General features: G+C 38.5%; 1 protein-coding gene across 9 annotated transcripts in view; it reads left to right on the top strand.

The window, feature by feature from the left end:
- Positions 1-22873, top strand: part of ralgapa1 (Ral GTPase activating protein catalytic subunit alpha 1) — an 87316-nt gene that overhangs the window by 31338 nt on the left and 33105 nt on the right. For 8 of the 9 annotated variants that reach the window (XM_067368331.1, XM_067368337.1, XM_067368330.1 and 5 more), the window contains exons 18-33: positions 1696-1835; positions 2267-2480; positions 2566-2742; positions 3959-4111; positions 4236-4429; positions 4552-4650; positions 6211-6366; positions 6452-6580; positions 6720-6845; positions 9704-9762; positions 14911-15019; positions 15699-15809; positions 15899-15967; positions 17711-17842; positions 17999-18182; positions 20803-21790. In XM_067368331.1, the coding sequence (XP_067224432.1) occupies positions 1696-1835; positions 2267-2480; positions 2566-2742; positions 3959-4111; positions 4236-4429; positions 4552-4650; positions 6211-6366; positions 6452-6580; positions 6720-6845; positions 9704-9762; positions 14911-15019; positions 15699-15809; positions 15899-15967; positions 17711-17842; positions 17999-18182; positions 20803-21790 (3040 nt within the window). The remainder of the gene's footprint in view (positions 1-1695; positions 1836-2266; positions 2481-2565; positions 2743-3958; positions 4112-4235; positions 4430-4551; positions 4651-6210; positions 6367-6451; positions 6581-6719; positions 6846-9703; positions 9763-14910; positions 15020-15698; positions 15810-15898; positions 15968-17710; positions 17843-17998; positions 18183-20802; positions 21791-22873) is intronic. The other variant, XM_067368332.1, reaches the window with a different exon arrangement.

Genomic DNA, 22873 nt, shown 5'->3' with positions numbered 1-22873 from the left:
GTTTTGTTTGGCCAGTAGAGGGCAGCTCTATCCCTCTCAAAGTGGACTGTTTTCCAAACTAAAGTCTATAGTTTGTGTTATTTTGTGTTAAAAGCTTGCCAGCTTGTCTATAGTGTAGTAGCAGGCATCACCTCTTAGAACGCCTCCTGTGTACAGTTCAGTTGCACAAGCTATTAGTTATTCAGGGCCTTCATGACTTAAACACAGCTTGTAGTCTAAACTAACAAGACTTCTAGGATTATCCCAAAATCACCAAAGTCACCAACCTACCAAGAGAGCTGTCGTGTTCGTATGATTTGTTTTTAACCTGTGTCCCTAACCCTTTGCTTTGGGATGAAGGCTGCCTCCTCTTGCTGTGGGTGGCTCCTCTAATATACTCACTGCTATCTCACTTTAACCTCAGCCACCACAAAGGCTCACTAACTCCTAGGTTTGAACTTCCAGGGTTTGCTCTGTCTCTCTCTCTGTCTGTCTCTGTTTGGGGACTGCATGAACTGTGAGTAACTGCATTGCTTCAGTGGATGGAATCAGTTTTGTGGTTGGCTTCGATTTAAAGATTTTGTTTTCTATTTCTGTGTTCGTTTAGCATTTTATGAGTTTAATGTCAAAGGATTTTGGTTGTGTTTAAAGGGCAATAGTGTTGAGTTTAATTCGCTCAGTTTATCAGCACAAACATTTTTATGATCTTGTTGATGCTTAATGCAGGTTCAAGCATCCTGTTACTGTGTTGGTGAAACAAGATTAAGTTTTTAGCATAATATGACAAACATACACTTCCATTCAAAAGTTTGGGGTCAGTAAGATTTGTTTTTAAAGAAATTAACACTTTTATCCGGCAAGGACACCTTGATCAAAAGTGATGGAAAAGCCATTTATAATGTTACAAAATATCTTAATGCTGTTCTTTTGAACCTTAATTTAAATTAATAATTCACAATGTTATTGTTTTATTGTATTTTTGTTTTATGTCATGAGACTTCGGTAACACTTTACAATAAGGTTCATTTGTTAAAATTAGATAATGTATTAATTAACATGAACTAACCATGAGCAATATGTTTGTTACAGTATTTATTAACCTTTGTTAATGGTTGTTAAGAAAAATGCTGTCGTTCATTGTTCATGTTAGTTTACGGTGCATTAACTAATGATAACAAATACAACTCTTGAATTTAATAATGTATTAGTTAATGTTGAAATTAATAAAGAGTAATAAATGCTGTAGAATTGCAGTTCATTATTAGTTCATGTTAACTAATGTAGTTAACTAATAAAAACCTTATTGTAGAGTGTTACTGAGAGAGAAAGAAACATTAAAAAAAAATCTTACCAACCTCAAATCTTTGACTGGTAGTGTAAATACATGTTTTCCTCCCAAAGTGACTTATAAGATATATATTTTATTTATTGAATGTGAACGGCTTGCCATTATGTAAAAAAAAAAAAAAAAAAAAAAAAACTAACTAAATGGCACTGTTGTCCTTTAAGAAATTGTTTTTTACTCACTGTCCCCAAACTCATATAAACTAATTCATAATTAGTTTCAAGAGATGTACCTGTAGACAGAGACAGACACCACCACAGAGGAAGTCAGCCAGTTCATGCCACTCTACTAGGTCATTTGTGTTTACACTCACAATTTTTGAGAGGTCTCTGTAAAATTACTGATGTGTCGTTCTGTACCTGTTGTCTTAGCCAATAAAGATGAGTTGACACCGAAGATGAGGCCCATGTCCAACGACGCTGGCAGCAGCAATCCTAATGTCAGTGACCTCATGGACGAGTTCATCCAGGAGAGACTGAGGGCCCGAGACACTTCTGTATATCCACATTCAGTATGCATAGTGTCTAAAACATCTAAAGTCTAGTTAAGGGGGTAGTTGATGCATGTGCTTCAAACTTGAACTGCTCATATGGTAGGAAAATTACAAAATTTGCATTTGCATTAACTTAGTTGCATTATTTTTAATATAATTCATCACACTATATGATTGCATTAAATGAACAGCCCTGATAATTATAAACAAATGAAAATATACTGTTTATAATAGTTTTTGGCACTACAAACTTTTACAAACTCACTTACAAACAAACTTTTTTCATTCTGTTCTTGAAGATGTAGTTTGAGACACATAGCATTCTGCTAATTATTTATACAATAATTTAAATATATGTAAACAAATATAATATCTAATAAATAAAAATTTAATTTAGATACAATACTGTTAATATATATATATATGAGATATGATTTTCTTCTTTTTAGAGCATGACAAGGCGTGGCAGTAGCCCGGGAAGTCTAGAGATCCCAAAAGATCTACCAGAGCTCCTGAACCGCCAGAACGCCACGCGCCCTGCAGACGACCCCGGTGTGCCCTCTGAGTGGACCTCCCCAGCCAGCGCCAGTGGAAGTGACCTCATAAGCTCCGACAGCCAATCAGATTCCTTCAATGCTTTTCAGTATGACAACAAGTTTGAAAGTAAGTGGATCAGAGGAGTTTAAGTTGAGTTGAAAGAGGCAAGCTTGGAGAGAGGTTGGATATATATGCATGCATTTGTGTACAGATTTCAGCTTTCCCCCAGATACGTGCGCTCTGGCCTCTGTGGATCAGGATAGTTTGGGAGGAGCAGGGCAGACAGCAGAGGAACAGGAGCTTTCCAGTCTCACAACACTCCACATCGACTCCGAGACCAGCAGCCTCAGTCAGCACGGCCTGTCTGCTGACACGGTCACCATTACTGGTACGCTCTCTCACACTCATGTTCAAAAGGGTGTTGTGGGCTGGTAACTGAAAGGTTGCATGTTTGAATTCCTGGCATCACTGTAAGCAACTATCTAATTATCATTTTAAGCGTTACAGCCTAATTGGATTATTAAACTTCAAAAGGAAAACAAACGCATGGAAATATTGAATTCTCTTTCAAATTTGAACAAACAATAACACAGAATTATGCCAAAATGTCAGTTTTGTCGGGTATCCTCATAAGAGCAGTCTTAAATGAGTTAAATAATGTCTTAAATGAACTTAAAGAGTATTAAGAAAATTAAATGCACATCAGATCTGTATCATGTTCGGCAGCGACAGGTCTTAAAGACACTAGCAGCCTAATAAACCAGTTGCTGAGATGGTTGCATTGCAAGTAACAGAATGTCAGTGAAGACAAGCAGCAATGAGAAATGCATTATACCAGGAATCCTCAAATCTGGCCCATGGGATCCACTTTCCTGCAGAATTTAGCTCTAACCCTAATCAAACACACCTGAGCATGCTAATTAATGTCTTCAGGATCATTAGAAAATCTCAGGTAGTTGAGTTTGATCAGGGTTGGAGCTAAACTCTGCAGCGCACTGGCCCTCCAGGGCAAGATTTGAGAAACCCTGCATTGTACTCTAAAAGGCAAATAATTCATCAGTAGTGGTTCCCTTGGGCAATTAACCCAGATTGCTTTCATTTTGATTGCATTCCATACTCACATGAACAGCATCTCTGAGCCGTATTTTAAGGCACACTAGGGTATTATTTGGTAAACTATCCAAACTAGCCTAACCAATGAACATTCCCCATGATAAGTATTCTGAACGTTTCTTTGGAAAAAGCATCTGTTATCTGATTCCTTGCTACAAAACCCAGTCAAAAACAAACTCTAATGTCAGTCACACTTTTTCCATATGCTGTTTTACTGTTAAGGTGATGATAAACGGAGCAACTTTTTGAGCAATGTTGCCGAACAATGTTGCTTGGTCACTTTCTCATTGAGAATTGGCAACAGTTTTCTATCTGGACACTTAAGATCGAAATTAGTTGCTCATTCTCAATGGGAAAGTGTCTAAGCAACATCACTCGGCAATATTGCTCAAAAAGTTGCCCCGTGTATCATCACCTTTAGTGATTCATTACAACATATTGCCGTGTCATGTTTGGAGATCTGAGAGCTGATGCAGTTGATATTTCCTCAGGTTCCGAGAGCGCATCTCCAATGCACTCTCTAGGAGGTTCCCGATCACAGACACCGTCCCCCGCCACGCTGACCGCTGAACACGTCCAGCATAAAGACCTGCAGCTGGATGAGAAAATGCACCACTCTGTGCTGCAGACCCCTGATGACCTCGGTAATGAACATAGATAAGAGATCTTTCCTTCATCAGACATGCTTGGCTAAGTTGTGCAAGCTAGTACACTATCTGTTGAATCTTTGACATTTTTGTAATGATCCTGCTTGATTGCGCTGTTAAGAAACCAGCGAGTTTCCGACCGAGGACTGTAGCGTGATGGCTGGTGGCACTCTGACCGGCTGGCACGCTGACGTCGCCACAGTGATGTGGAGGAGAATGCTAGGCATTCTGGGAGATGTCAACTCCATCAAGGACCCTGAGATCCACGCACAGGTCTTTGACTACCTCTGCGAACTCTGGCAGAACCTGGCCAAGGTGAACACATATACGAACAAACACACTGTCATGCAGAGTCCTTCAGGGTGCTCTGAAAGGATGATTTACAGTGCAGTTACTAATCAAATTCAAGTTGAAACAAACGTCCTTGTGTCTATTAGATCAGAGACAATCTCGGGATCTCCCTTGACAACCAGTCGTCTCCACCCCCGCCAGATCTTATTCCACCTCTGCGGATTCTGACTCCCTGGCTTTTCAAAGTGAGTTTATCAATATTTTAAGCAAATCCACTTTACTGTTTATCTGAACAGCAAAGACACTATTGACAATTTAAAAAAAAAAAAAACTTTTACCAAATATTAAATATACCTATCCAACTTTTACCAAATTTTAAATCTATCTATCTATCTATCTATCTATCTATCTATCTATCTATCTATCTATCTATCTATCTATCTATCTATCTATCTATCTATCTATCTATCTATCTATCTATCTATCTATCTATCATCATTGGTTTGTTCATCCATCCATCTATCAACCAACGTTTATTTTAGCATTTTATTCATCCATCGATTATTTTATCGTTCTAAAATAATCGACTAAAGATTTTTCTGGTCGACTAGTAGTCGTTCATTTTAAGCATTAGTCAACTATTCACATTTATTAATAAACCATATAAGTCATAATAAAGAGCCTTTAATGCCTACATAGCTTAATTCAAGCGCACACATAAAGCTTACCACAGCGCATCGGCAGAAGTAATGATTATGAATGCTTTGGGGGAAAACAGCAAGGAGACTGCTTTAACATTTTAATAATTAATTGATAAACTAGTGTTTTCTGTATTTTCGGCTGCAGTGATGAAGTTGACGATGCTGACTCATCTCCGCATTAGTCGACGCACATAGGCTATATATTTTTCATGTCTGTGAGGCAAGTTTACATGAAGTTTCGGTTCTTTCTTTTTTCGGCGTGCTCAAGTTCACAGAGAGATGGCAGAAATCGCACCCTGCTTGCTTTAATTATTTTACAAAAGCACAATGTTTTGTTGTTATCGTGAGTGTACACAAATAAAAATAGTGTTTACAGATTCAAAAGATGTATTACTCTTATCTGTATGATGACCAAAAATGGAGTATTTTAGGTGCAAGTGATCGCACCGGCACCTCCATGTTAGCCATCATGCAGTGAGCGCGTTACTATTCAGCTTTTACACTCCACACCAACACTTGAATAGCCCACATTGTTTTAGGTTAACAGTAAAGTGAGTGGCCATGTAAAGTTGCTACTACTTACATGTTTCACATGATAAGCTATATTTTAGGTTGATGAATAAGCGTTTGGATGTCCTGCCCGATGTACTGTATTTACCACTTAGACTAGCTGTTAATGATCTGTCCATCACATCTATCGTTCTATCTATTGTCTGTTTGTTCTGTCTATTGTTGTCTATTTTTCTGTCTATTTATCTGTCAATTGTTCATTTGTTCATTCTATCTATCATTCTGTCTACCTTTCTGTTTATCTATCATTCGTTCTGTTTATCTATCTGTATCCTATATTTTGTTCTATCATTCTGTCTATCTTTCTGTCTAGCTATTTGTTTGTTTGTTCAATTTGTCTATCCGGTTGATCTGTTCTATTTGTTATTCTATCTATTCAACGTATCTTTCGTTCTATTGTTCTTTCTGTTTTTGTCTATTTAATTACTTTGCAACTTCACTCATGGGATTAATAAAATAAGCCAACATTTCATAGAAGTAGTTCTCTGTGATTTAGGATCCGATCATAAAGGTTTATTTGCTGTCTGTGTTTAGGCCACTATGTTGGGTGAACGATATAAGCAGGGAAAACTCCACGCCTACAAGCTCATCTGTAAAATCATGAAGAGGAGACAGGATGTTTCACCCAACTCTGACTTCCTCACGCACTTCTACAACATCATGCACTGCGGCCTGCTTCACCAAGACCAGGTGTGTTTGCTTGTACCTGGTGACCATGTGGGTTAAAAACTTTGTACAAAACTCTTTTGTTGACCTCTTCCTCTTTGTCTCACAGGACATTGTGAACACCATCATTAAGCACTGCTCTCCACGCTTCTTCTCTATTGGACTGCCGGGAGCCACTATGCTAATTCTAGACTTCATTGTGGCAGCGAGCCGTGTAACCGCCTGCTCGTCCCTCAATGTGAGAAACCACTAAACTGCTTCCAGACATTACTGCCCCTACACACACCGATGTCTATGCAGATGTGCTCACAAATGTCACGTCCTCTGTCTTTAACTTTGTAGCTTTTGTCTTTCTCTCCTCTCCATCTTTTTCCCAGGCTCCACGGGTAGAGGCTCAGATCTTGTTGGGTTCCCTGGTGTGTCTCCCAAACTTATACAATGAGCTTCCTGCACTGCACCCTACAACAGCCGAAATCATCATGACGAAATTCACAGATGTCAAGGTATTTTATATATATATATATATATAATATAAAAATACAATAAGGAATTACATTTAAAAAAAATGCTTAGGTCAGGTTGCATGGATGCATTTGTGAGGTCAGCTGTTTGTCTACTCTGTCCTTTCTATAATTTTATAATATGGAAATAAATTATATATTTGCGATTCTAGCGATTAATCGATGATTGATTAATTGTCAATAATAATTTAATCAGTAAAACTTGTTGATGGCCAATTAAGCAAGGTGCGTAGTTTTGGGGTGCATGGGCTCATGTGTGCAAAACGTGCAAGAGACACATGAGGGGAAAAAAGCGAGCGCCTTGTTAGGGCTGTGTGCTTTCAGAGGGCTGTGGGACACTAGCAGGGCAGAGCCCATCTCTTGTCTCATATCTTCATGTTTTCTTCCAATATTCCAAAGCAACTGAGAACATTTGTAAATGGTCAGAAAAGCGAAATATAACTTCCACACAAGCACAACATGATGTGAAATACTCCTATAATGAAGTGGCATACTAAATAAATAGATATAAAAAGAAATATTAATAATTTGTTCCAAATGTGACTTAATTGGTGGCCACAGTCCATGTTTCATTAATTTGTTCCCTCATCAAATTAAAACTAAGGTTATTACAACGTGGCCATGATTTACTAAAATGAGGGAACAAATTAATAAGTTGTGGGAGTTGATTCTTAATTTGTGGCCATGATAGCTTTCAATTTTTCCCTCACATGTCATTTCCAGGGTACTGTACTATTTAAATAAATTTGATGTGCCTTTTTCATGCTGACCTGCACTACATAGTGTATCTTTGGGATCATTTTATTTTAAGTGGTGATAATGATAAATTGCAAACATTGCGATTGTGTTTTAAAATACAATATAACAATGAGCAACATGATAGGCTACCATTTAAAAATTTTTTTTACCGCATTCAGCGGTCTCTGTGACAGGATATGATATGATACAGCCAACAATAACCTCTGTTTAAAGTAATATGATCCCAAATGTAACAACGGCACGTTCACTTCATTTTATTAAATGCTCATGATCACATCGAGATTTTGAGTGGCATTTGCACATTCTGTCATGCCAGGGACTATATAAGCCACTGAAGTAGACGTATCATGCAGCATTAAGGATTACGATTAATCAATGATGATCAATAATGGGACAGATCATAAATTGACATTTAAAGGGATAGTTCACCCAAAAATGAAAATTTGATGTTTATCAGCTTACCCCCAGTTCATCCAAGATGTAGGTGACATTTTTTCTTCAGTCGATCACAAATGATGATTTTTAACTGCAACCGCTGCCCTCTGTCATTCAAATAATTGCAGTAGATGGGAACTTCATCTATAAGAGTGAATAAACCTTGCTTAGACAAATCCAAATGAAACCCTGCGGCTCGTGACGACACATTAATGTCCTAAGACACGAAACGATCGGTTTGTGAGAGAAACCGAAAAGTATTTATCATTTTTTACCTCTAATACACCACTATGTCCAACTCCATTCAGGACTCCTTTAGTGATGTCTGATCACGCTCTGTCAACGGCAGTGATGTCTCACGCATATACTTCAATGAGTGTCAGACATCACTGCCGTTGACAGAGCAGAACTATCCCTTTAACAAAGTTACATACTTTAATACTGACTAGTTGTTCAGACAACACATCAACTAATCATTCTGGGAAAAGATACGCAGTTTTGTGAATCTTTCCTACAAATGTCTTTCCTCTGACATTTCATGCAGCTACATTGGACCACCAACCTTCAATCAGGGCTTCCCTAATGTGCTCGTATCTGTAGTCTGCGCTTAACCTCCGATCCACTGCCTGCCCTTATGTAGATCCAAGTGGCTGAATGTATGCCACTCCAACGGTTGTTTAGAGTGCAGGGAAATCTGCTGTAATTGTTCCTGCTGGCACTAATGTGCTAATGGGCGATCAGCAATGCAGGCTGCATTGAGCCGAGCTCCACAGGGCTGTTGTTATTGTGTGGCCGTGTTGTTCTGTGCGACAGTAAGGATCTAATACCATGCAGGGAAGCGTCCGTCACTCGCATGCAGAAATTCACATGATGGCATCTGATAACCAGGAGCAGGCCATGAATGACAAGGCTGTGGTTAACCCGATCTTTTTGTGTGCGTGTGTGCGCGCGTTCACAGATGCTTCTTTTCCAGATGGTTGGATATGTCATGTTCCGAGTTGCCAGATTGCTGGTTTTATGTCAGATTTTGTGTCTGTCGTGAGCGGTTCTGATCATTATCTGTTTGTCTGTCTGCATTATCTCACTCTGTGCATCTGTGTCTGTGGTGGGAGTGTGTGTGGTATTGTGTATGTTTCTGCGTGCAAATGTGAAAGTCTATGTGGCTAAGAAATGGGTGGCGTATAATCGGACTCTCCCTAGATGGAATGAAATAGATCGGTATCAGGATGTCGACAAGTCCTTGAACAGGATTTTATTTATGCTGTATTTTCATTGATGCCCATTCGGAATTGTTCATGTGTTATGGCAAAGTCATTTTTTTGACCCCTTTCAAAAGATTTATATATTTTTTAAGGAAATTAATACTTTAATTCAGCAATGTTGCAATGTATCACAGTTTCCACAAAATATTGAGCAGCACAACTGTTTTTAACATTGATAATAATAAGAAATGTTTCTTGAGCACCAAATCAGCATATTAGAATGATTTCTGAAGGATCATGCGACACTGAAGACTGGAGTAATGATGCTGAAAATTCAGTTTCCTCTGAGAATTCAGAGAAAAAATATATAAATAAAAAAATAAATAATAAAAATATGTATGATGTGACCCCTTTAATAGTAGTTCTTTTGTTTTTGTGTTTCAGGAGCATATAATCAAGCACATCCTGACCTCTGCCAGAGATGAGCCTTCTGCACCAGCAAGGTACAAACCCTGAACACCAACACCTTGACCTAGCCATAGACGCAGACTGCTGTGGTGCTTATGTAAACGACAAAAGTTTTAATTTGGCTCGCAATGTTTCCTATTCCCATTTGCCCCTCACTTTCCAAATTTCCTCTCCTAAAAATATCCTGTACCAGGATTTTTGACCATAAAAAAAATTACTGTAAATTAGCTCACAAGCTAATTTAGTTCACTTAGCTCACAAGACAATACACAATATTGGGTTCACGAGAACGAGACAATATTTTAACACTATTTTTAAGAAATCTTCAATGACAAACTATATGACGGGAAAAATAGTAATTTATTTGACTGAAAGTTACAAAATGAGAAAATGAAAATTCTGTCATTAATTACTCACCCTCATGTCGTTCCACACTGTTAAGACCTTCGTTCATCTTCAGAACACAAATTAAGATATTTTTAATGAAATCCGATTATTTAACCAGCACTTTCATGGTCCAGACAGGCACTAAAGACATCGTTAAAACAGTCGACGTGACTGCAGTGGTTCAACCTTATTGTGCACAAAAAAAAAAGACTTTATTCAACAATATCTTCTCTTCTGTGTCATTCTGATACATTGTTTATGACCAGCACTTCCAGGTTCTACATCAGAACACCGACTCATTATTTGCCGGTTCCTGCGTCAGTATCACACACATACGTCGTGCTGCTCACGTGATCAGCTTTGGCCAATACTGAGCCGGCATTCGGACGAGCCGGCTGAGTTTGTGTGGAGCAGCATTTACTGTGAACGGAGCTGCTTCATGGAAATAAATTAAGTGTCATGCTTCACCTGCAGTGCATATATTTATTTAATTAAATCCCAGCATTTGTGATTTCACAATAGAACTATGCTATATTATGATTTTAATTGGTTTTAATATGCTGATATCACAAGACTTCTTTTAACCTCGACGAGAAATATCATCACATTTTAATCTCTTCACATCCATACTGTAAATATCAAAATGACTAACATGAACACTCAGATTATACAGAGAATACTCTTTATTTAGAACAGACAGTAAACATATAATGTCATTGTACAGTAAAATACATTAATGTCATAAACATTGTATCATTAATTCATTAATCATCCCATTTTGTAGCTGGTTTAGTAGCCTTACTTGTATTACAATAGCCCTGCTTCATGTTTTAATATTAGAATGTTTCCAGGTCAGTGCATACTCCGTTATATTTGGTTTTGAAAAAGAAACAAGCAATCAAGCCCCATGCCAGACAGATTAATAGCTCTGTACATTACGGTCAGTGTTAAACTGGTGTGTGGCTACATGTCTGGTCATATCTAGACAGATTAGGAGCAGTGTCATTTAAAGTAATCCAGTACTCAGTAAGATTAGACTAGATCCTTATGGGGCTCAAGTCATTAGAAGCCCCCAAAACTCCTGGTGGAAAAAGTTTGGTTGTTTTTTTGTTTTTGTTGAGCTGAGGAAAGCCTTAGATCATAGAAGGAGCAGACAGGAGGCAGGGTTAAATATCTGTGGCCTAGTGGTTAGAGCATGAGCCCCAACACATTGAGCTGGCGACCTCAATTTGAGTCATACTTGATCTTTTGAAACAAATTTCAATATGCTATAAAAAAAACTATTATCTATCTATCCATCTATCTATCTATCGATATAGAAGGTATATATATATGAATATACGAATGACCTGATGTTTTGGGACATGCGTATGAGCAAGTGAAAACATGAATTTTTCAAATATTTAAGAGAGTTAGTTACTTTGCTTCATGACCATGTGGTTCTTTGCAGGTGTCTGAATGATGTCACATCCTGTCACATGATACTGACCGCATGACTTCATCCAAATTGGTCCCTTTATATTACTTACTCCGAATGACATCAATGAAATTCATTTTTCCAGAAATTCTTTCTCATAACAAAGCAATGACTTCTACACATAATTTTAATGCCATTTTGAACTATGTTGATATATGATGTTATAAAATCATGCCAGAATAAAAAATATATACATTTCTTACATTTTAAGATAATTTAATCACAAATGAAATGGCTGTATTGGCCTTTGGACGGTTAAACTGAAAACTTCAAAATCTTTAAAAAACATTTATATGTAGCAAAATATATTTAATATAATATAATATAATTTGGATTCAATAAAAGCGATCTAGTCGTCCTACCTTACATACTTTGGATGTCATATCTTTGTTTATTATTTATGTGTTTTTATTATATATGTTTTTTACTCATACCTCCAAAACACTACTTTTCAAGAAATGGAAAAAACACTGTTTAGCCGTTAAAAAAACTTGCATGTGTCATTATATTATTAACATTTTACCAAAATCAAACTCACATTCGACTGACAGTTTGAGGATGCAATGGCGTTACGAGGTTTAGTCACATGCTCTTTTTAATGCTTTTCATTGGTTAGATATTTGCAAAATCCACTGACAGACGTAAAAAAAGGGTGAAAAAAATGATGAGAAATGGAGATGCAAGGTTTCCGCCCAACAGCCACGTTATATTAGAGCTGCGCAATTCTGGATAAATTGAGAATCCCTTTTTTTTTTTTTTTATAAATATTCTGAATAGGCAACTAAACAAAAAAATTACTAGATGTTCTGACAAAATGTTAATTGCTGCAACGTAGTTAAAAACATTTTTGTTTACATGCACGCCAGTATGCTGGTAACTCGCAAAAATCAGCTTATTGAAATAACCTGTTGTCTGGGTTTACATGCAAACCAATAACCCATCAATGCAAGTAAACAGCGTTTACAAGACTTTATTAATAAATCAGGTTATTTCCTGGTAGTGACGTCAAAACGTAATAATTTGCGTATACAGTATGGCTTTCAGTATTCCATTTTTGTCGGTTGTGATGTTAAATAAATCATTCAAAACTGATGAAGAGTATTACAACATGTCAGTGGGAAACTTACTGACTCATATATAACCCCCCCCCTGCAGTTACAGAAGCAGCATTTTGACTGTACCACATATTCTTCTTCTGCAAGAACACATTTTTATCATTTTTGGGTCAAGAAAGAGTCTTGAGTTAGCAATATATTTCCTCCTCCCAGAGCTTGCTCTGTCCTGATGTGCTTAAATCTGCAGTAAGGACGTTTTCCTGACGCATATCACATATGCTCACTTAAACAAACCGACAGAAAGCCAGTTACTGCGTTTACATGCCAGGTGAAATCAGGGTAAGGGGCAAAAATCTAGCTTTGACAATTGGTTTATGACCTTACTCCAATAAAGGAAAATGGGTTAATGCATGAAATTAATTACATGACCATGTGCATTGTCTTATTAGGCATAATCAGGTTAAGAACATATGTAATGTATGTGTATGTACAGGTGCATCTCAATTAATTATAATATCATGAAAAAGTTTTTTTTTTCTTTTTTTTTCTGTAATTTAATTAAAAAAGTAAAACTTAAATATATTCTAGATTTATTAGACATAAAGTAAATGTTTCCATAAAGTAAATATTTCCAGACATTTTTGTTTTCATTTTGATGATTACAGCTTGCTGCTCATCAAAATAAAAAAATCAGTATCTCAAATTATTAGAATATTTAATTTCAAGTTCTATTAAATTACCATGCTCAGGGTATAAATACTGGGTTTAGGTCAGTAATCCCAACAGCAGTCATGGGGAAGTCTGCTGTCTTAGCAGTTGTCCAGAAGGCGATCATCAAGACCCTCTACAATGAGGGTAAGCCACAGAGGGTCATTGCTGAAAGAGCTGGCTGTTCGCAGAGTGCTGTGCCAAAGCATATTCATGTAAAGTTGACTGGAAGGTTAAAAGTGTGGTAGGAAAAGGTGTACAAGTGAAAGGAATTACCGCAGGCTTGAGAAGATTGTCAGGCGAAGCCGATTTAAGAAATTAGGAGAGCTTCAAAAGGAGTGGACTGAAGCTGGAGTCAGTGCATCAAGAGCCACCACACACAGACGTCTTCAGGAAATAGGCTACAACTGTCACATTCCACGTACCAAACCACTTATGAACCAATGACAACGTCAGAGGCATCTTACCTGGGCTAAGGAGAAAAAGAACTGGACTGTTGCTCAGTGGTCCAAAGTCCTCTTTTCAAGTAAATTTGCATTTCACTTGGAAATCAAGGTCCCAGAGTCTGGAGGAAGAGTGGAGAAGCACAGAAACCATGTTGCTTGAAGTCCAGTGTGAAGTTTCCACAGTCAGTGATGATTTGGGCTGCCATGTAATCTGCTGGTGTTGGTCCACTATGTTTTCTGAAGTCCACAGTCAACGCAGCCATCTACCAGGAAATTTTAGAGCACTTCATGCTTCCTTCTGCTGACAAGCTTTATGGAGATGCTGATTTCATTTTCCAGCAGGATTTGGCACCTGCCCACACTGCCAAAGGTACCAAAAGCTGGTTCAATGACCATGGTGTTACTGTGCTTGATGGGCCAGCAAACTCGCCTGACCTGAACCCCATAGAGAATCTATGGGTTATTGTCAAGAGGAACATGAAAGACACCAGACCAAACAATGCTGATGACCTGAAGGCTGCTATCAAAGCAACCTGGGCTCTCATAACACCTGAGCAGTGCCACAGGCTGATTGCCTCCATGCCACGCCACATTGATGCAGTAATTCATGCAAAAGGAGCCCCTACCAAGTATTGAGTGCATAGAAATGAACATACTTTTCTGAAGCCTGACATTTCTGTTTAAAATATCCTTTTTTTTTTTTCTTTTTTTTTTATTGATCCTATGAAGTATTCTAATTTTTTGAGATAGTGAATTGGTGGGTTTTTGTTAAATGTGAGACAAAATCATCACAATTAAAAGAACCAAAGACTTAAAGTACTTCAGTCTGTGTGCATTGAATTTATTTAATACACAAGTTCCACAATTTGAGTTTAATTACTGAAATAAATGAACTTTTCCACAACATTCTAATTTATTGAGATACAGCTGGTAAATGCGCTTACTGATTCACTCATAAAGACTTCACTTGTTTCATTCCTGGGTAAATTGTTTTTGAATGATTCACTGACAAATAATTTTTGGGATTGTGCATTTTCCGTTTTGTCTCATTTAATGTATTTATCCATTTATTTTACATAAGATCTAAAATTATCTGTTTCTTTTTTTCAGGTGTGTGGCACTCTGTAGTCTGGGTATTTGGCTCTGTGAAGAGCTGGTTCATGGCACTCAGCATCCGCAGATCAAAGAAGCGCTTAATGTCATCTGTGTTACTCTCAAGGTAACGGATGCTTGGTTATACAACAAAATATACATGTATTCTGCTGTTAAAGATTGATTATAAATGGAACAGAAGCATCTGTGTTGTGAAAGAACCTTCACTGGCACTGTAAAGTGAGCACAGCAGAGAAATGATGGCATTGCCCTTGGCCTGAGTCTTCTGAAGCCGTTCCTGATGCCTGGGCTCACTGCACTGGCACAAGTGTGTTCTGTTCATCCAGAAGAAGATTATTCCATACTCCCTGCACCCACCCCTACCAGCCTTCCTAAATCTGGACCGTCAACATGTTTGGCTTCTCTGCTTCTCACAGACAGAAGGCTAATCCACTGAAGAATGTACGCTTCAGAGAGTTCGAGGAATTATTACATTTCTGTCTGAAATGAAGGCTAAGGCCAACAGACACACACATACTCAAACTGTGGTCCAATCAGAAAAGCCTGTTTGTGATCAGGTCGATTTTATTGGCTTTTCTGAGAATCTGTTGTCAGTGGAGGGTTAGACGTGAGAGTCTCTCTCTTTTGGGTGCATTCCATGAAGCAGAATTAGGCAAAGACTCATCCCATCTTAATCAGCTCAGATGAGGCCTTACAGTGCAATTTTGTTGTTTTGCTCCACGCATGTCTGAGCACATGAAAGTTGCTGATTGCTTCTGTTTTAACCATTAATACCTTCCTTGCAGTTCTCAAATAAAACCGTTGCCCTGGTGGCCTCGGACATTTTGCACCTGCTCATAAACTACGTCGACGAACTGCAGAAATTCCCACCTAACACTCCAAAGAAAATAGTGGAGGTAAAGTCAGTCACACAGCAAGTGAGCTGAATTTTAAGTTAAGCCTGATTGTGATTATAGAAAGTAACATTAATTTCCTGCTTTTTTAGGTCCTTATTGCAACCATCACTTACCTTCTTCCAGTCACGGAGTCCTCCCCTCATGAGCTGGACAAGAGGGTATGTCTCATAAACATGTGCACCCCAAAACAATGAAAGAACACACTCGTATAAATGTGAAATGAATGTTTTTTTTTTTGTTTGTTTTTTTCGGCCAACAGTTTATGATGATTTTTATTAAAGAGAAAGTATACCTAAAGGGAAATTTTGCTCACCTTCATATCTTTTCAATTCTGAATATTGTTTTTTTCTTCTATTGAATACACAAAAAGAGTTATTTTAGAGAATGTACAGGCTGCTCTTTTCAATACAAAGGAAGTTGTTTGTATTCTACTTGTCCTGGTCCCATACCCCCCCTCACTCTCTACTGTGTGCTTTCTTCTTAATAAAAAGTAGAGGGTGTTAACACTTTGTCCTAGCTTGATGCAACATCTAGTAATTTTCCTGTTCTTACTAAAAAAGAAATGCTCTATAAATTAACTTAATGACTTGCACCCTATGTTCTAAGTCTAAGCAGTTTGATAGCTTTGTGTGAGGGATACGCTGAAATTGCCATTCTGGTTTTGGGTGACATGAGGGTGATGCTGAATTGGATGTACTGTCCTTTAAAATTGGTCACCAGACTGTCTGACTTTTCTCAATTATACACCAGAATGTAATTTCTATATATACACAAAGTTTGGGGTCAGTAAGATCTTTTTAACAGAACTTTTTTCAGCAAGGATGCACTAAATTGATCAAAAGTGACAGCAAAGACTTAAAAGGTTCGGAACACAAATTAAGGTATTTATGGCTCCGTGAGGCCTGCATAGGGAGCAATGGACACTTCCTCTCTCAAGATCCATTAATGTACTAAAAATATATTTAAATCCGTTCATGTGTGTACAGTGGTTCAATATTAATATAATAATGTGACAAGAATATTTTTGGTGCGCCAAAAAACCCCAAAATAACGACTTATTTAGTGATGGCCGATTTCAAAACACTGCTTCAGGAAGCTTCTGAGCATTATGAATCAGCGTGTCGAAGCAACTGTTCGGAGAGCCAAAGTCACGTGATTTCAGCAGTTTGGCAGTTTGACACACGATCCGAATCATGATTCGATACACTGATTCATTATGCTCCGATGCTTCCTGAAGCAGTGTTTTGAAATCAGCCATCACTAAATAAGACATTTTGTTTTTTGGCACACCAAAAATATTCTCGTCACTTTATAATATTAATTTTGAACCACTGTACTCACATGAACTGATTTAAATGTTTTTAGTAGCTTTCTGGATCTTGAGCGAGGAAATGGCATTGCTGGCTATGCAGGCCTCACTGAGTCATCGGATTTCAACAAAAATATCTTAATTTGTGTTCCGAAGATTAACGAAGGTCTTACGGGTGTGGAACGGCATGAGGGTGAGTAATAAATGACAGAATTTTTGGGTGAACTAACTCTTTAAACATTGTTACCAAAAATATATATATTTCGAATAAATGCTGTTTATTTAAAAAGTGTATCCCTGTTTCAACAACTGTTTTAACAGAAATATTAAACAGCACAACTGCTTTCAACATGGATATTAAGACATTTTTCTTGAGCACCGAATCACCATATTTTAATGATTTCTGAAGGACATGTGACACTGAAGACTGGAGTAAACATGCTAAAAATTCTGCTTTTGCCATCCCAGGAATAAATTACATTTTAAATTATTTTGAAATAGAAAGCATTTATATATATATATATATATATATATATATATATATATATATATATATATATATATATATAATATAAACAAACTCCCTTTCCAGCTGGTTGTGTCTCTGCTGCTATGTTTGCTGGACTGGGTGTTGGCTCTACCTCCAAAAACTCTCCTCCAGCCAGTCCAAGGTGCCTCAGACAAGGAGAAGACTGACAAGTCCGTCCTAAGCTGCATCTATAAAGTATGAGACCAGTGCTCACATCATCTATTAAATAAATGTTTATCTCTCAATATACATCATTTTTATTTGTAAATTAAGACACTGTGAAACAACTAAAGATGTGTGTGCATTATGCTTTATTTCTTTGTATTTCTAACCCCTTTGTCCATCTCACAGGTCCTCCATGGCTGTGTGTATGGGGCACAGAGCTTCAATAACCCCAATTACTTCCCCATTCACCTGTCAGACTTATGCAGCCCAGACTATGACCCCTTTCTACTACTGGAGAGCCTGAAGGAGCCAGAGCCACTCCATTCACCAGACTCTGAACGCTCCTCCAAATTGCAGCCCGTCACCGAAGGCGAGTTCATGTCGTGTACTTGTCTTGACCTTCTTTTCATCTTGTCCATTTCATCGTTGTGTTTATGCATCTGATATTTCAGTCAGGTTCTGCTCACTTGTCTTTCTCCTTTTCTATTTCTTACACCATGTCCTAACCAGGTGTGACATGACAAGTCATTCTGTTCTGACAGAAAGCAAAATCACTAAGCAGCCAATCAGAACGATATGCAGCTAAGAAAAGCACTGTTTTGGACTAGGGCTGGGACAATAAATCAATTCATCTCGATTTGTGGATCAATTCTGAGATTTTCTGAATGCATCGCGATTCTCTCTTGAATCAATTCTAATCGTAGTTTTTAACAGCAGATGGCGCTGTAAGCTAGTTTTTAACCGCATACTCAAATGCTCACGAAGAAGAGCGCTCGTGCGTTCGGCTGAGTCTGAGAATGTACTCTTACACCAGAATGCTTTTATGACTCAAGATTAAAGTAAACTGTTCACTGCAAACACCCTTGTAATTCGCTTCAACCTTTTCGAACTTTAATGAATGATTATTTTATAGGTTAAAGTGGTGTGTGTATGGAATTGGAAGCAAGCAGAGGACAGCTGTTTGTAAAGCACGCAGTGCCGTCTGCTGTTAAAAACTAAGCTCAGAAATGATTCGAGAGAGAATCGAGATGCAAACAGAAAATCTCAGAATCGCTCAAATTATTTCTTGATTTATCGCAACAATTTATTGCCCCAATGAGATGTCACTGTGGGTGGAGCTACCTAAGTTGACTAACGAAATGCTTTTCTAACTTTTTATTACATAGCAACTTTTTACTTAGTTTACCATAGAACTGAATCGATAATTTCTCACTGTTGCTACAGGTTAAGACAAAAACATGGATTGACATGGAAGAATTGGACTTGACGCAGTGTTAACCACCACTCATCCATGTTTCTCCTATCTTTATCACCTTCTGTCTTAAAACAAGTAGAACAGTAGTAGAACAAATCAGAAGCAGGAATGTCTTCATTCTAAATGTCTTCATCACCGAATCGGTTTGCTCCCTCATACCAGTTTCAGTGTGTATCAGGGAGAGGATGGGCTTGAGATTGACAGCAGGGTGCTGGTTTCCTGTGCTGCCGGTGCTGTGTTTCTCTCCATCAGACGAAAATGACTAATCATTACAACCCTGAGTGAGACATGTGTCCACCACTTTCCTACCTCCATTACTCTTGAAATTACTCTTACTCCTAGCGCTGAATTCTTGCTGTATCAGAGGGCACTCTGCAGCTGAGGTGGTCCGAACAGAAGACTGCTTCATCAGGATAAAATCCCTCCCCCTGAGAGCTCCAGTCTAAGAATGTTTTGGCTCATTAAGGCGATGGAGAGTGGCGCTGAATGTGATTGGTGTGGTGTGTTGATTGGGGGTAGTGGGCCTCTGGCACGTCGAGTGTACTGGTATTGGGCTGCTCTCTGCATGGTTTCTTTGTAAGTTCTGGCAGTGTGTAGAGGGAGCATCTCCGGTGGGAGCTTCTTACCAGCATCAAGGCATCTGCACCTCTCGCCAGGCATCCTGCATTATTTTATCACACCCTAATATCCCCGTATTCACACGAGCTGTCTGCAGCTTCACTCATCCCGGCTCTGCAGGAGTTTAACACTGATAGATCTGAAAATCGCTACATCCCTGATGAAACGAACACTTACTTTTTTGCTTTACTTTGCTTTACTGCATTCTATATATATATATATATATATATATATATATATCACTTTTATCCACCATATTTTTGAACGCAGAAATAAGGTGTTTTCTTTGAATATGCGAGACTTCAGATTTATTAGCCACTATAAGGAAATAACAAGAAGAATATCAAAGTGCAGTAAACTGTAAAACTGTTTGCGCTACAAACCAGCATGACACCAGAAGCCAGACAGATTAAAATTATAAATGCTGTTCCCATGGATGATACAGACAGATTTTTTCTTTTTGATGAATTTCCACAGGATAGATTTAGGGATGGATGAACTGATTCGTTGATTAGTGAGATCAACTCATTCATCTAAACTTTGTTTTGATTTATTAATTTATTATTTTTTAACATCGACAGTGTGGCCATTAACATGAAAAATAACTTTGGCCACTGCAACTAATCTTGTGGATTTCTCTTTTTTTTTTAATTTAGGAAAATGTCAATTTGAAAATATTATTAAATAGTCCTAAAAAATTAAAAAAGCACATCTTGAGGCATATTATTATTTTTGCTGCATCTTTGTTGAATCTGAATATAAAATAGCCACTTGATTTAAATTACCTTAAAGAAACGCATCCTATTATGGCAGGTGACAAAAAACCAGCATAAATATACAAAGCTTCTATAATACTGATATGTCAACAAGATGTTAAGATGATGAAGTTCTGTAGTTTCCAAATGGATTTAAACTGAGAGTGCTTAAGATGATTAAACTTAAGCTGTGAGAACTTCCCTGTTCATAATCACTGAAAGCATGTTCAAATTAGCCCAAATATTTCATAAATTAACACTCAAGGAGTGGGAGATGAGAATAAAGGGCACTCTAATTGTCTTTGAAAATCTATGGAAATGTCATGTTACAAATACATCTTTCTATTTCTGTATGTTTGTAGTGAGGAGCCGTATTCAGCAAGGCCTGATTTCGATTGCGGCACGCACAGTCATATCTCACCTGGTCAACCACCTGGGTCACTATCCGATGAGTGGTGGTCCAGCCACTTTGACCAGCCAGGTGTGTGAGAACCAGGATAACCCGTACAGCGAGAGCGCAGACCTGACCCAAGAACTCTTTGATGCGCCCAACTTGCAGTTCTTTGTGCTTAATGGTACCACCCTGCTATCCTACCTACAAATCCGGGCAGAGGACGGCCTGCCTGGTGGCGGGATGTCAGCTGGCCTCACGACCACCAGTGCCTGCGTTCGGGTGATCGTGAGAGACATTTCCGGCAAACACTCCTGGGACTCGGCTGTACTGTATGGTCCACCTCATTGCATCACGCCTAGTCAAACTTTGCACCTCTACACATCCTCCAATCAAGCAGGGGGTGGTAGAGAGCGGGGCAGAGATGAGGACAGTCTAGAGAAAGGCAGTCAAGAAGAACCAGAGGATGAAGCTTTTCAGGAGAATGAGGAGGACCTAGATGAGCACGAAGAGGAGGTGAAAGAAGACAGGGAGGAGGAAGAACTTGAGGAAGAGGACGAGGAGGAAGAGGCTGGTCTGGAACTGATGGCCCCACAGGCCAAACGGCGGTGCAGAGAGGTGATCCCGAGCTGGGACTCCCTGCAGGATGGGGAGGACGCTCTGGACGAGATGCTGCAGTACCTGGGATACTCCAGCCCAGAGTGCCTGCAATGTACTGGTGCACCGCTGAACATTCCAGCCCCGCCACCCAACTGTGTGTCCGAGAAGCAGGAGAACGACGTCATCAACGCCATCCTAAAGCAGTGTGCCGAGGAGCGGGACTTCACGCTGCATCGTGGGAATGAGCTGAACATGAGGGCCGTAGTGCAGCAAGAGCCAAGCCCGCAGAGACCCCAGTCAGCCTTCTACTACTGCAAACTGCTCCTCAACATACTAGGCATGAACTCCTGGGAGAAGAGGTAAGACCATGACCATGAAAACACACATTGTAGTTGCAAAGGCCTGGACATCCATCAGGGTATCCACAGGCACAAATCCTATTTGTAACAAATGTTCTTTGGGGTGGTGTACCCTAGTGTTTACCAACCTTGTCACTGGAGACACCCCAACAGTACACATTTTGGATGTCTCCCTTATCTGACCCTTCCATTTCACTACTTGGACCCTTTTAATGAGTTGATTCTGGTGTGTTTGATTAGGATGAGTTCAAAAATGTGTAGTATTGGGGTGCCTCCTGGAACAGGGTTGGGGACCACTGGTATACCCTGCTGTTAAAGGTTTTGGATGGAAGCTAAAAAATTTGCGAAGTCTAACATCTATAGGACCAATCCTTCCGAAAATGTTCACTTGCAAACACCAGGCATCACAGTGGGCAAGTGCAGTTTCCCTACGCTTGAGTTGCTAACTGAGAACTTAGAAGTTTTTTTTCCGAAGACCAGATTCATGAAAATCTTAAGAAGTTAAGAAATTTCTTAAGATATTTCTAAGCAGTTTGTATGAATGTTCCCAAGTGCAATTCTTCTGAAAAAACAAACAAAACAAAACAAACAAAAAATTTTAACACCTTATTTTTTTCTCAAGAGAAAATGACAGGCTTTGTTGTTGTATGATTTTTGCAGAAAACCCCAAAATATATTCAATGAAAAACAGTTTTGCGCTATCGGACGATGACCATAATTAGTGGGAGTTCATCACTCGGAGTGCCATATATTTTAAGGATGTATTTATAAAAAAAAAAAAGTCTCAAGTAATACTATTGAGCATTGTAGTTCTTCACGAACTAAACACCATGTCATTACTTTCATGTCCACCTAAAAATGAACTGTTTTATTATTTGTTGTTTGAGCATGTGAGTCTTCAATCTGTGCAATCAAGATTTGTTGAAGTAGATGGTACATTGATTTAAAAAAATAAAATAAAAAATACCATTATTACCAAAAATAGTTCCCTTTTTTGGGCAGTTTATTACAAATCACAGAAGCGAATTCCACCAACCACAATTCTGCCGATTCTATTATGTCTTTATCGTAGCTTAACTAGTT

The sequence above is a fragment of the Chanodichthys erythropterus genome, chromosome 18 (assembly GCF_024489055.1).
Source record: "Chanodichthys erythropterus isolate Z2021 chromosome 18, ASM2448905v1, whole genome shotgun sequence".
Classification (NCBI taxonomy): domain Eukaryota; kingdom Metazoa; phylum Chordata; class Actinopteri; order Cypriniformes; family Xenocyprididae; genus Chanodichthys; species Chanodichthys erythropterus.
The sequence above is the reverse complement of the archived record's forward strand: the minus strand, read 5'-3'. Positions and strand labels throughout refer to the sequence as shown.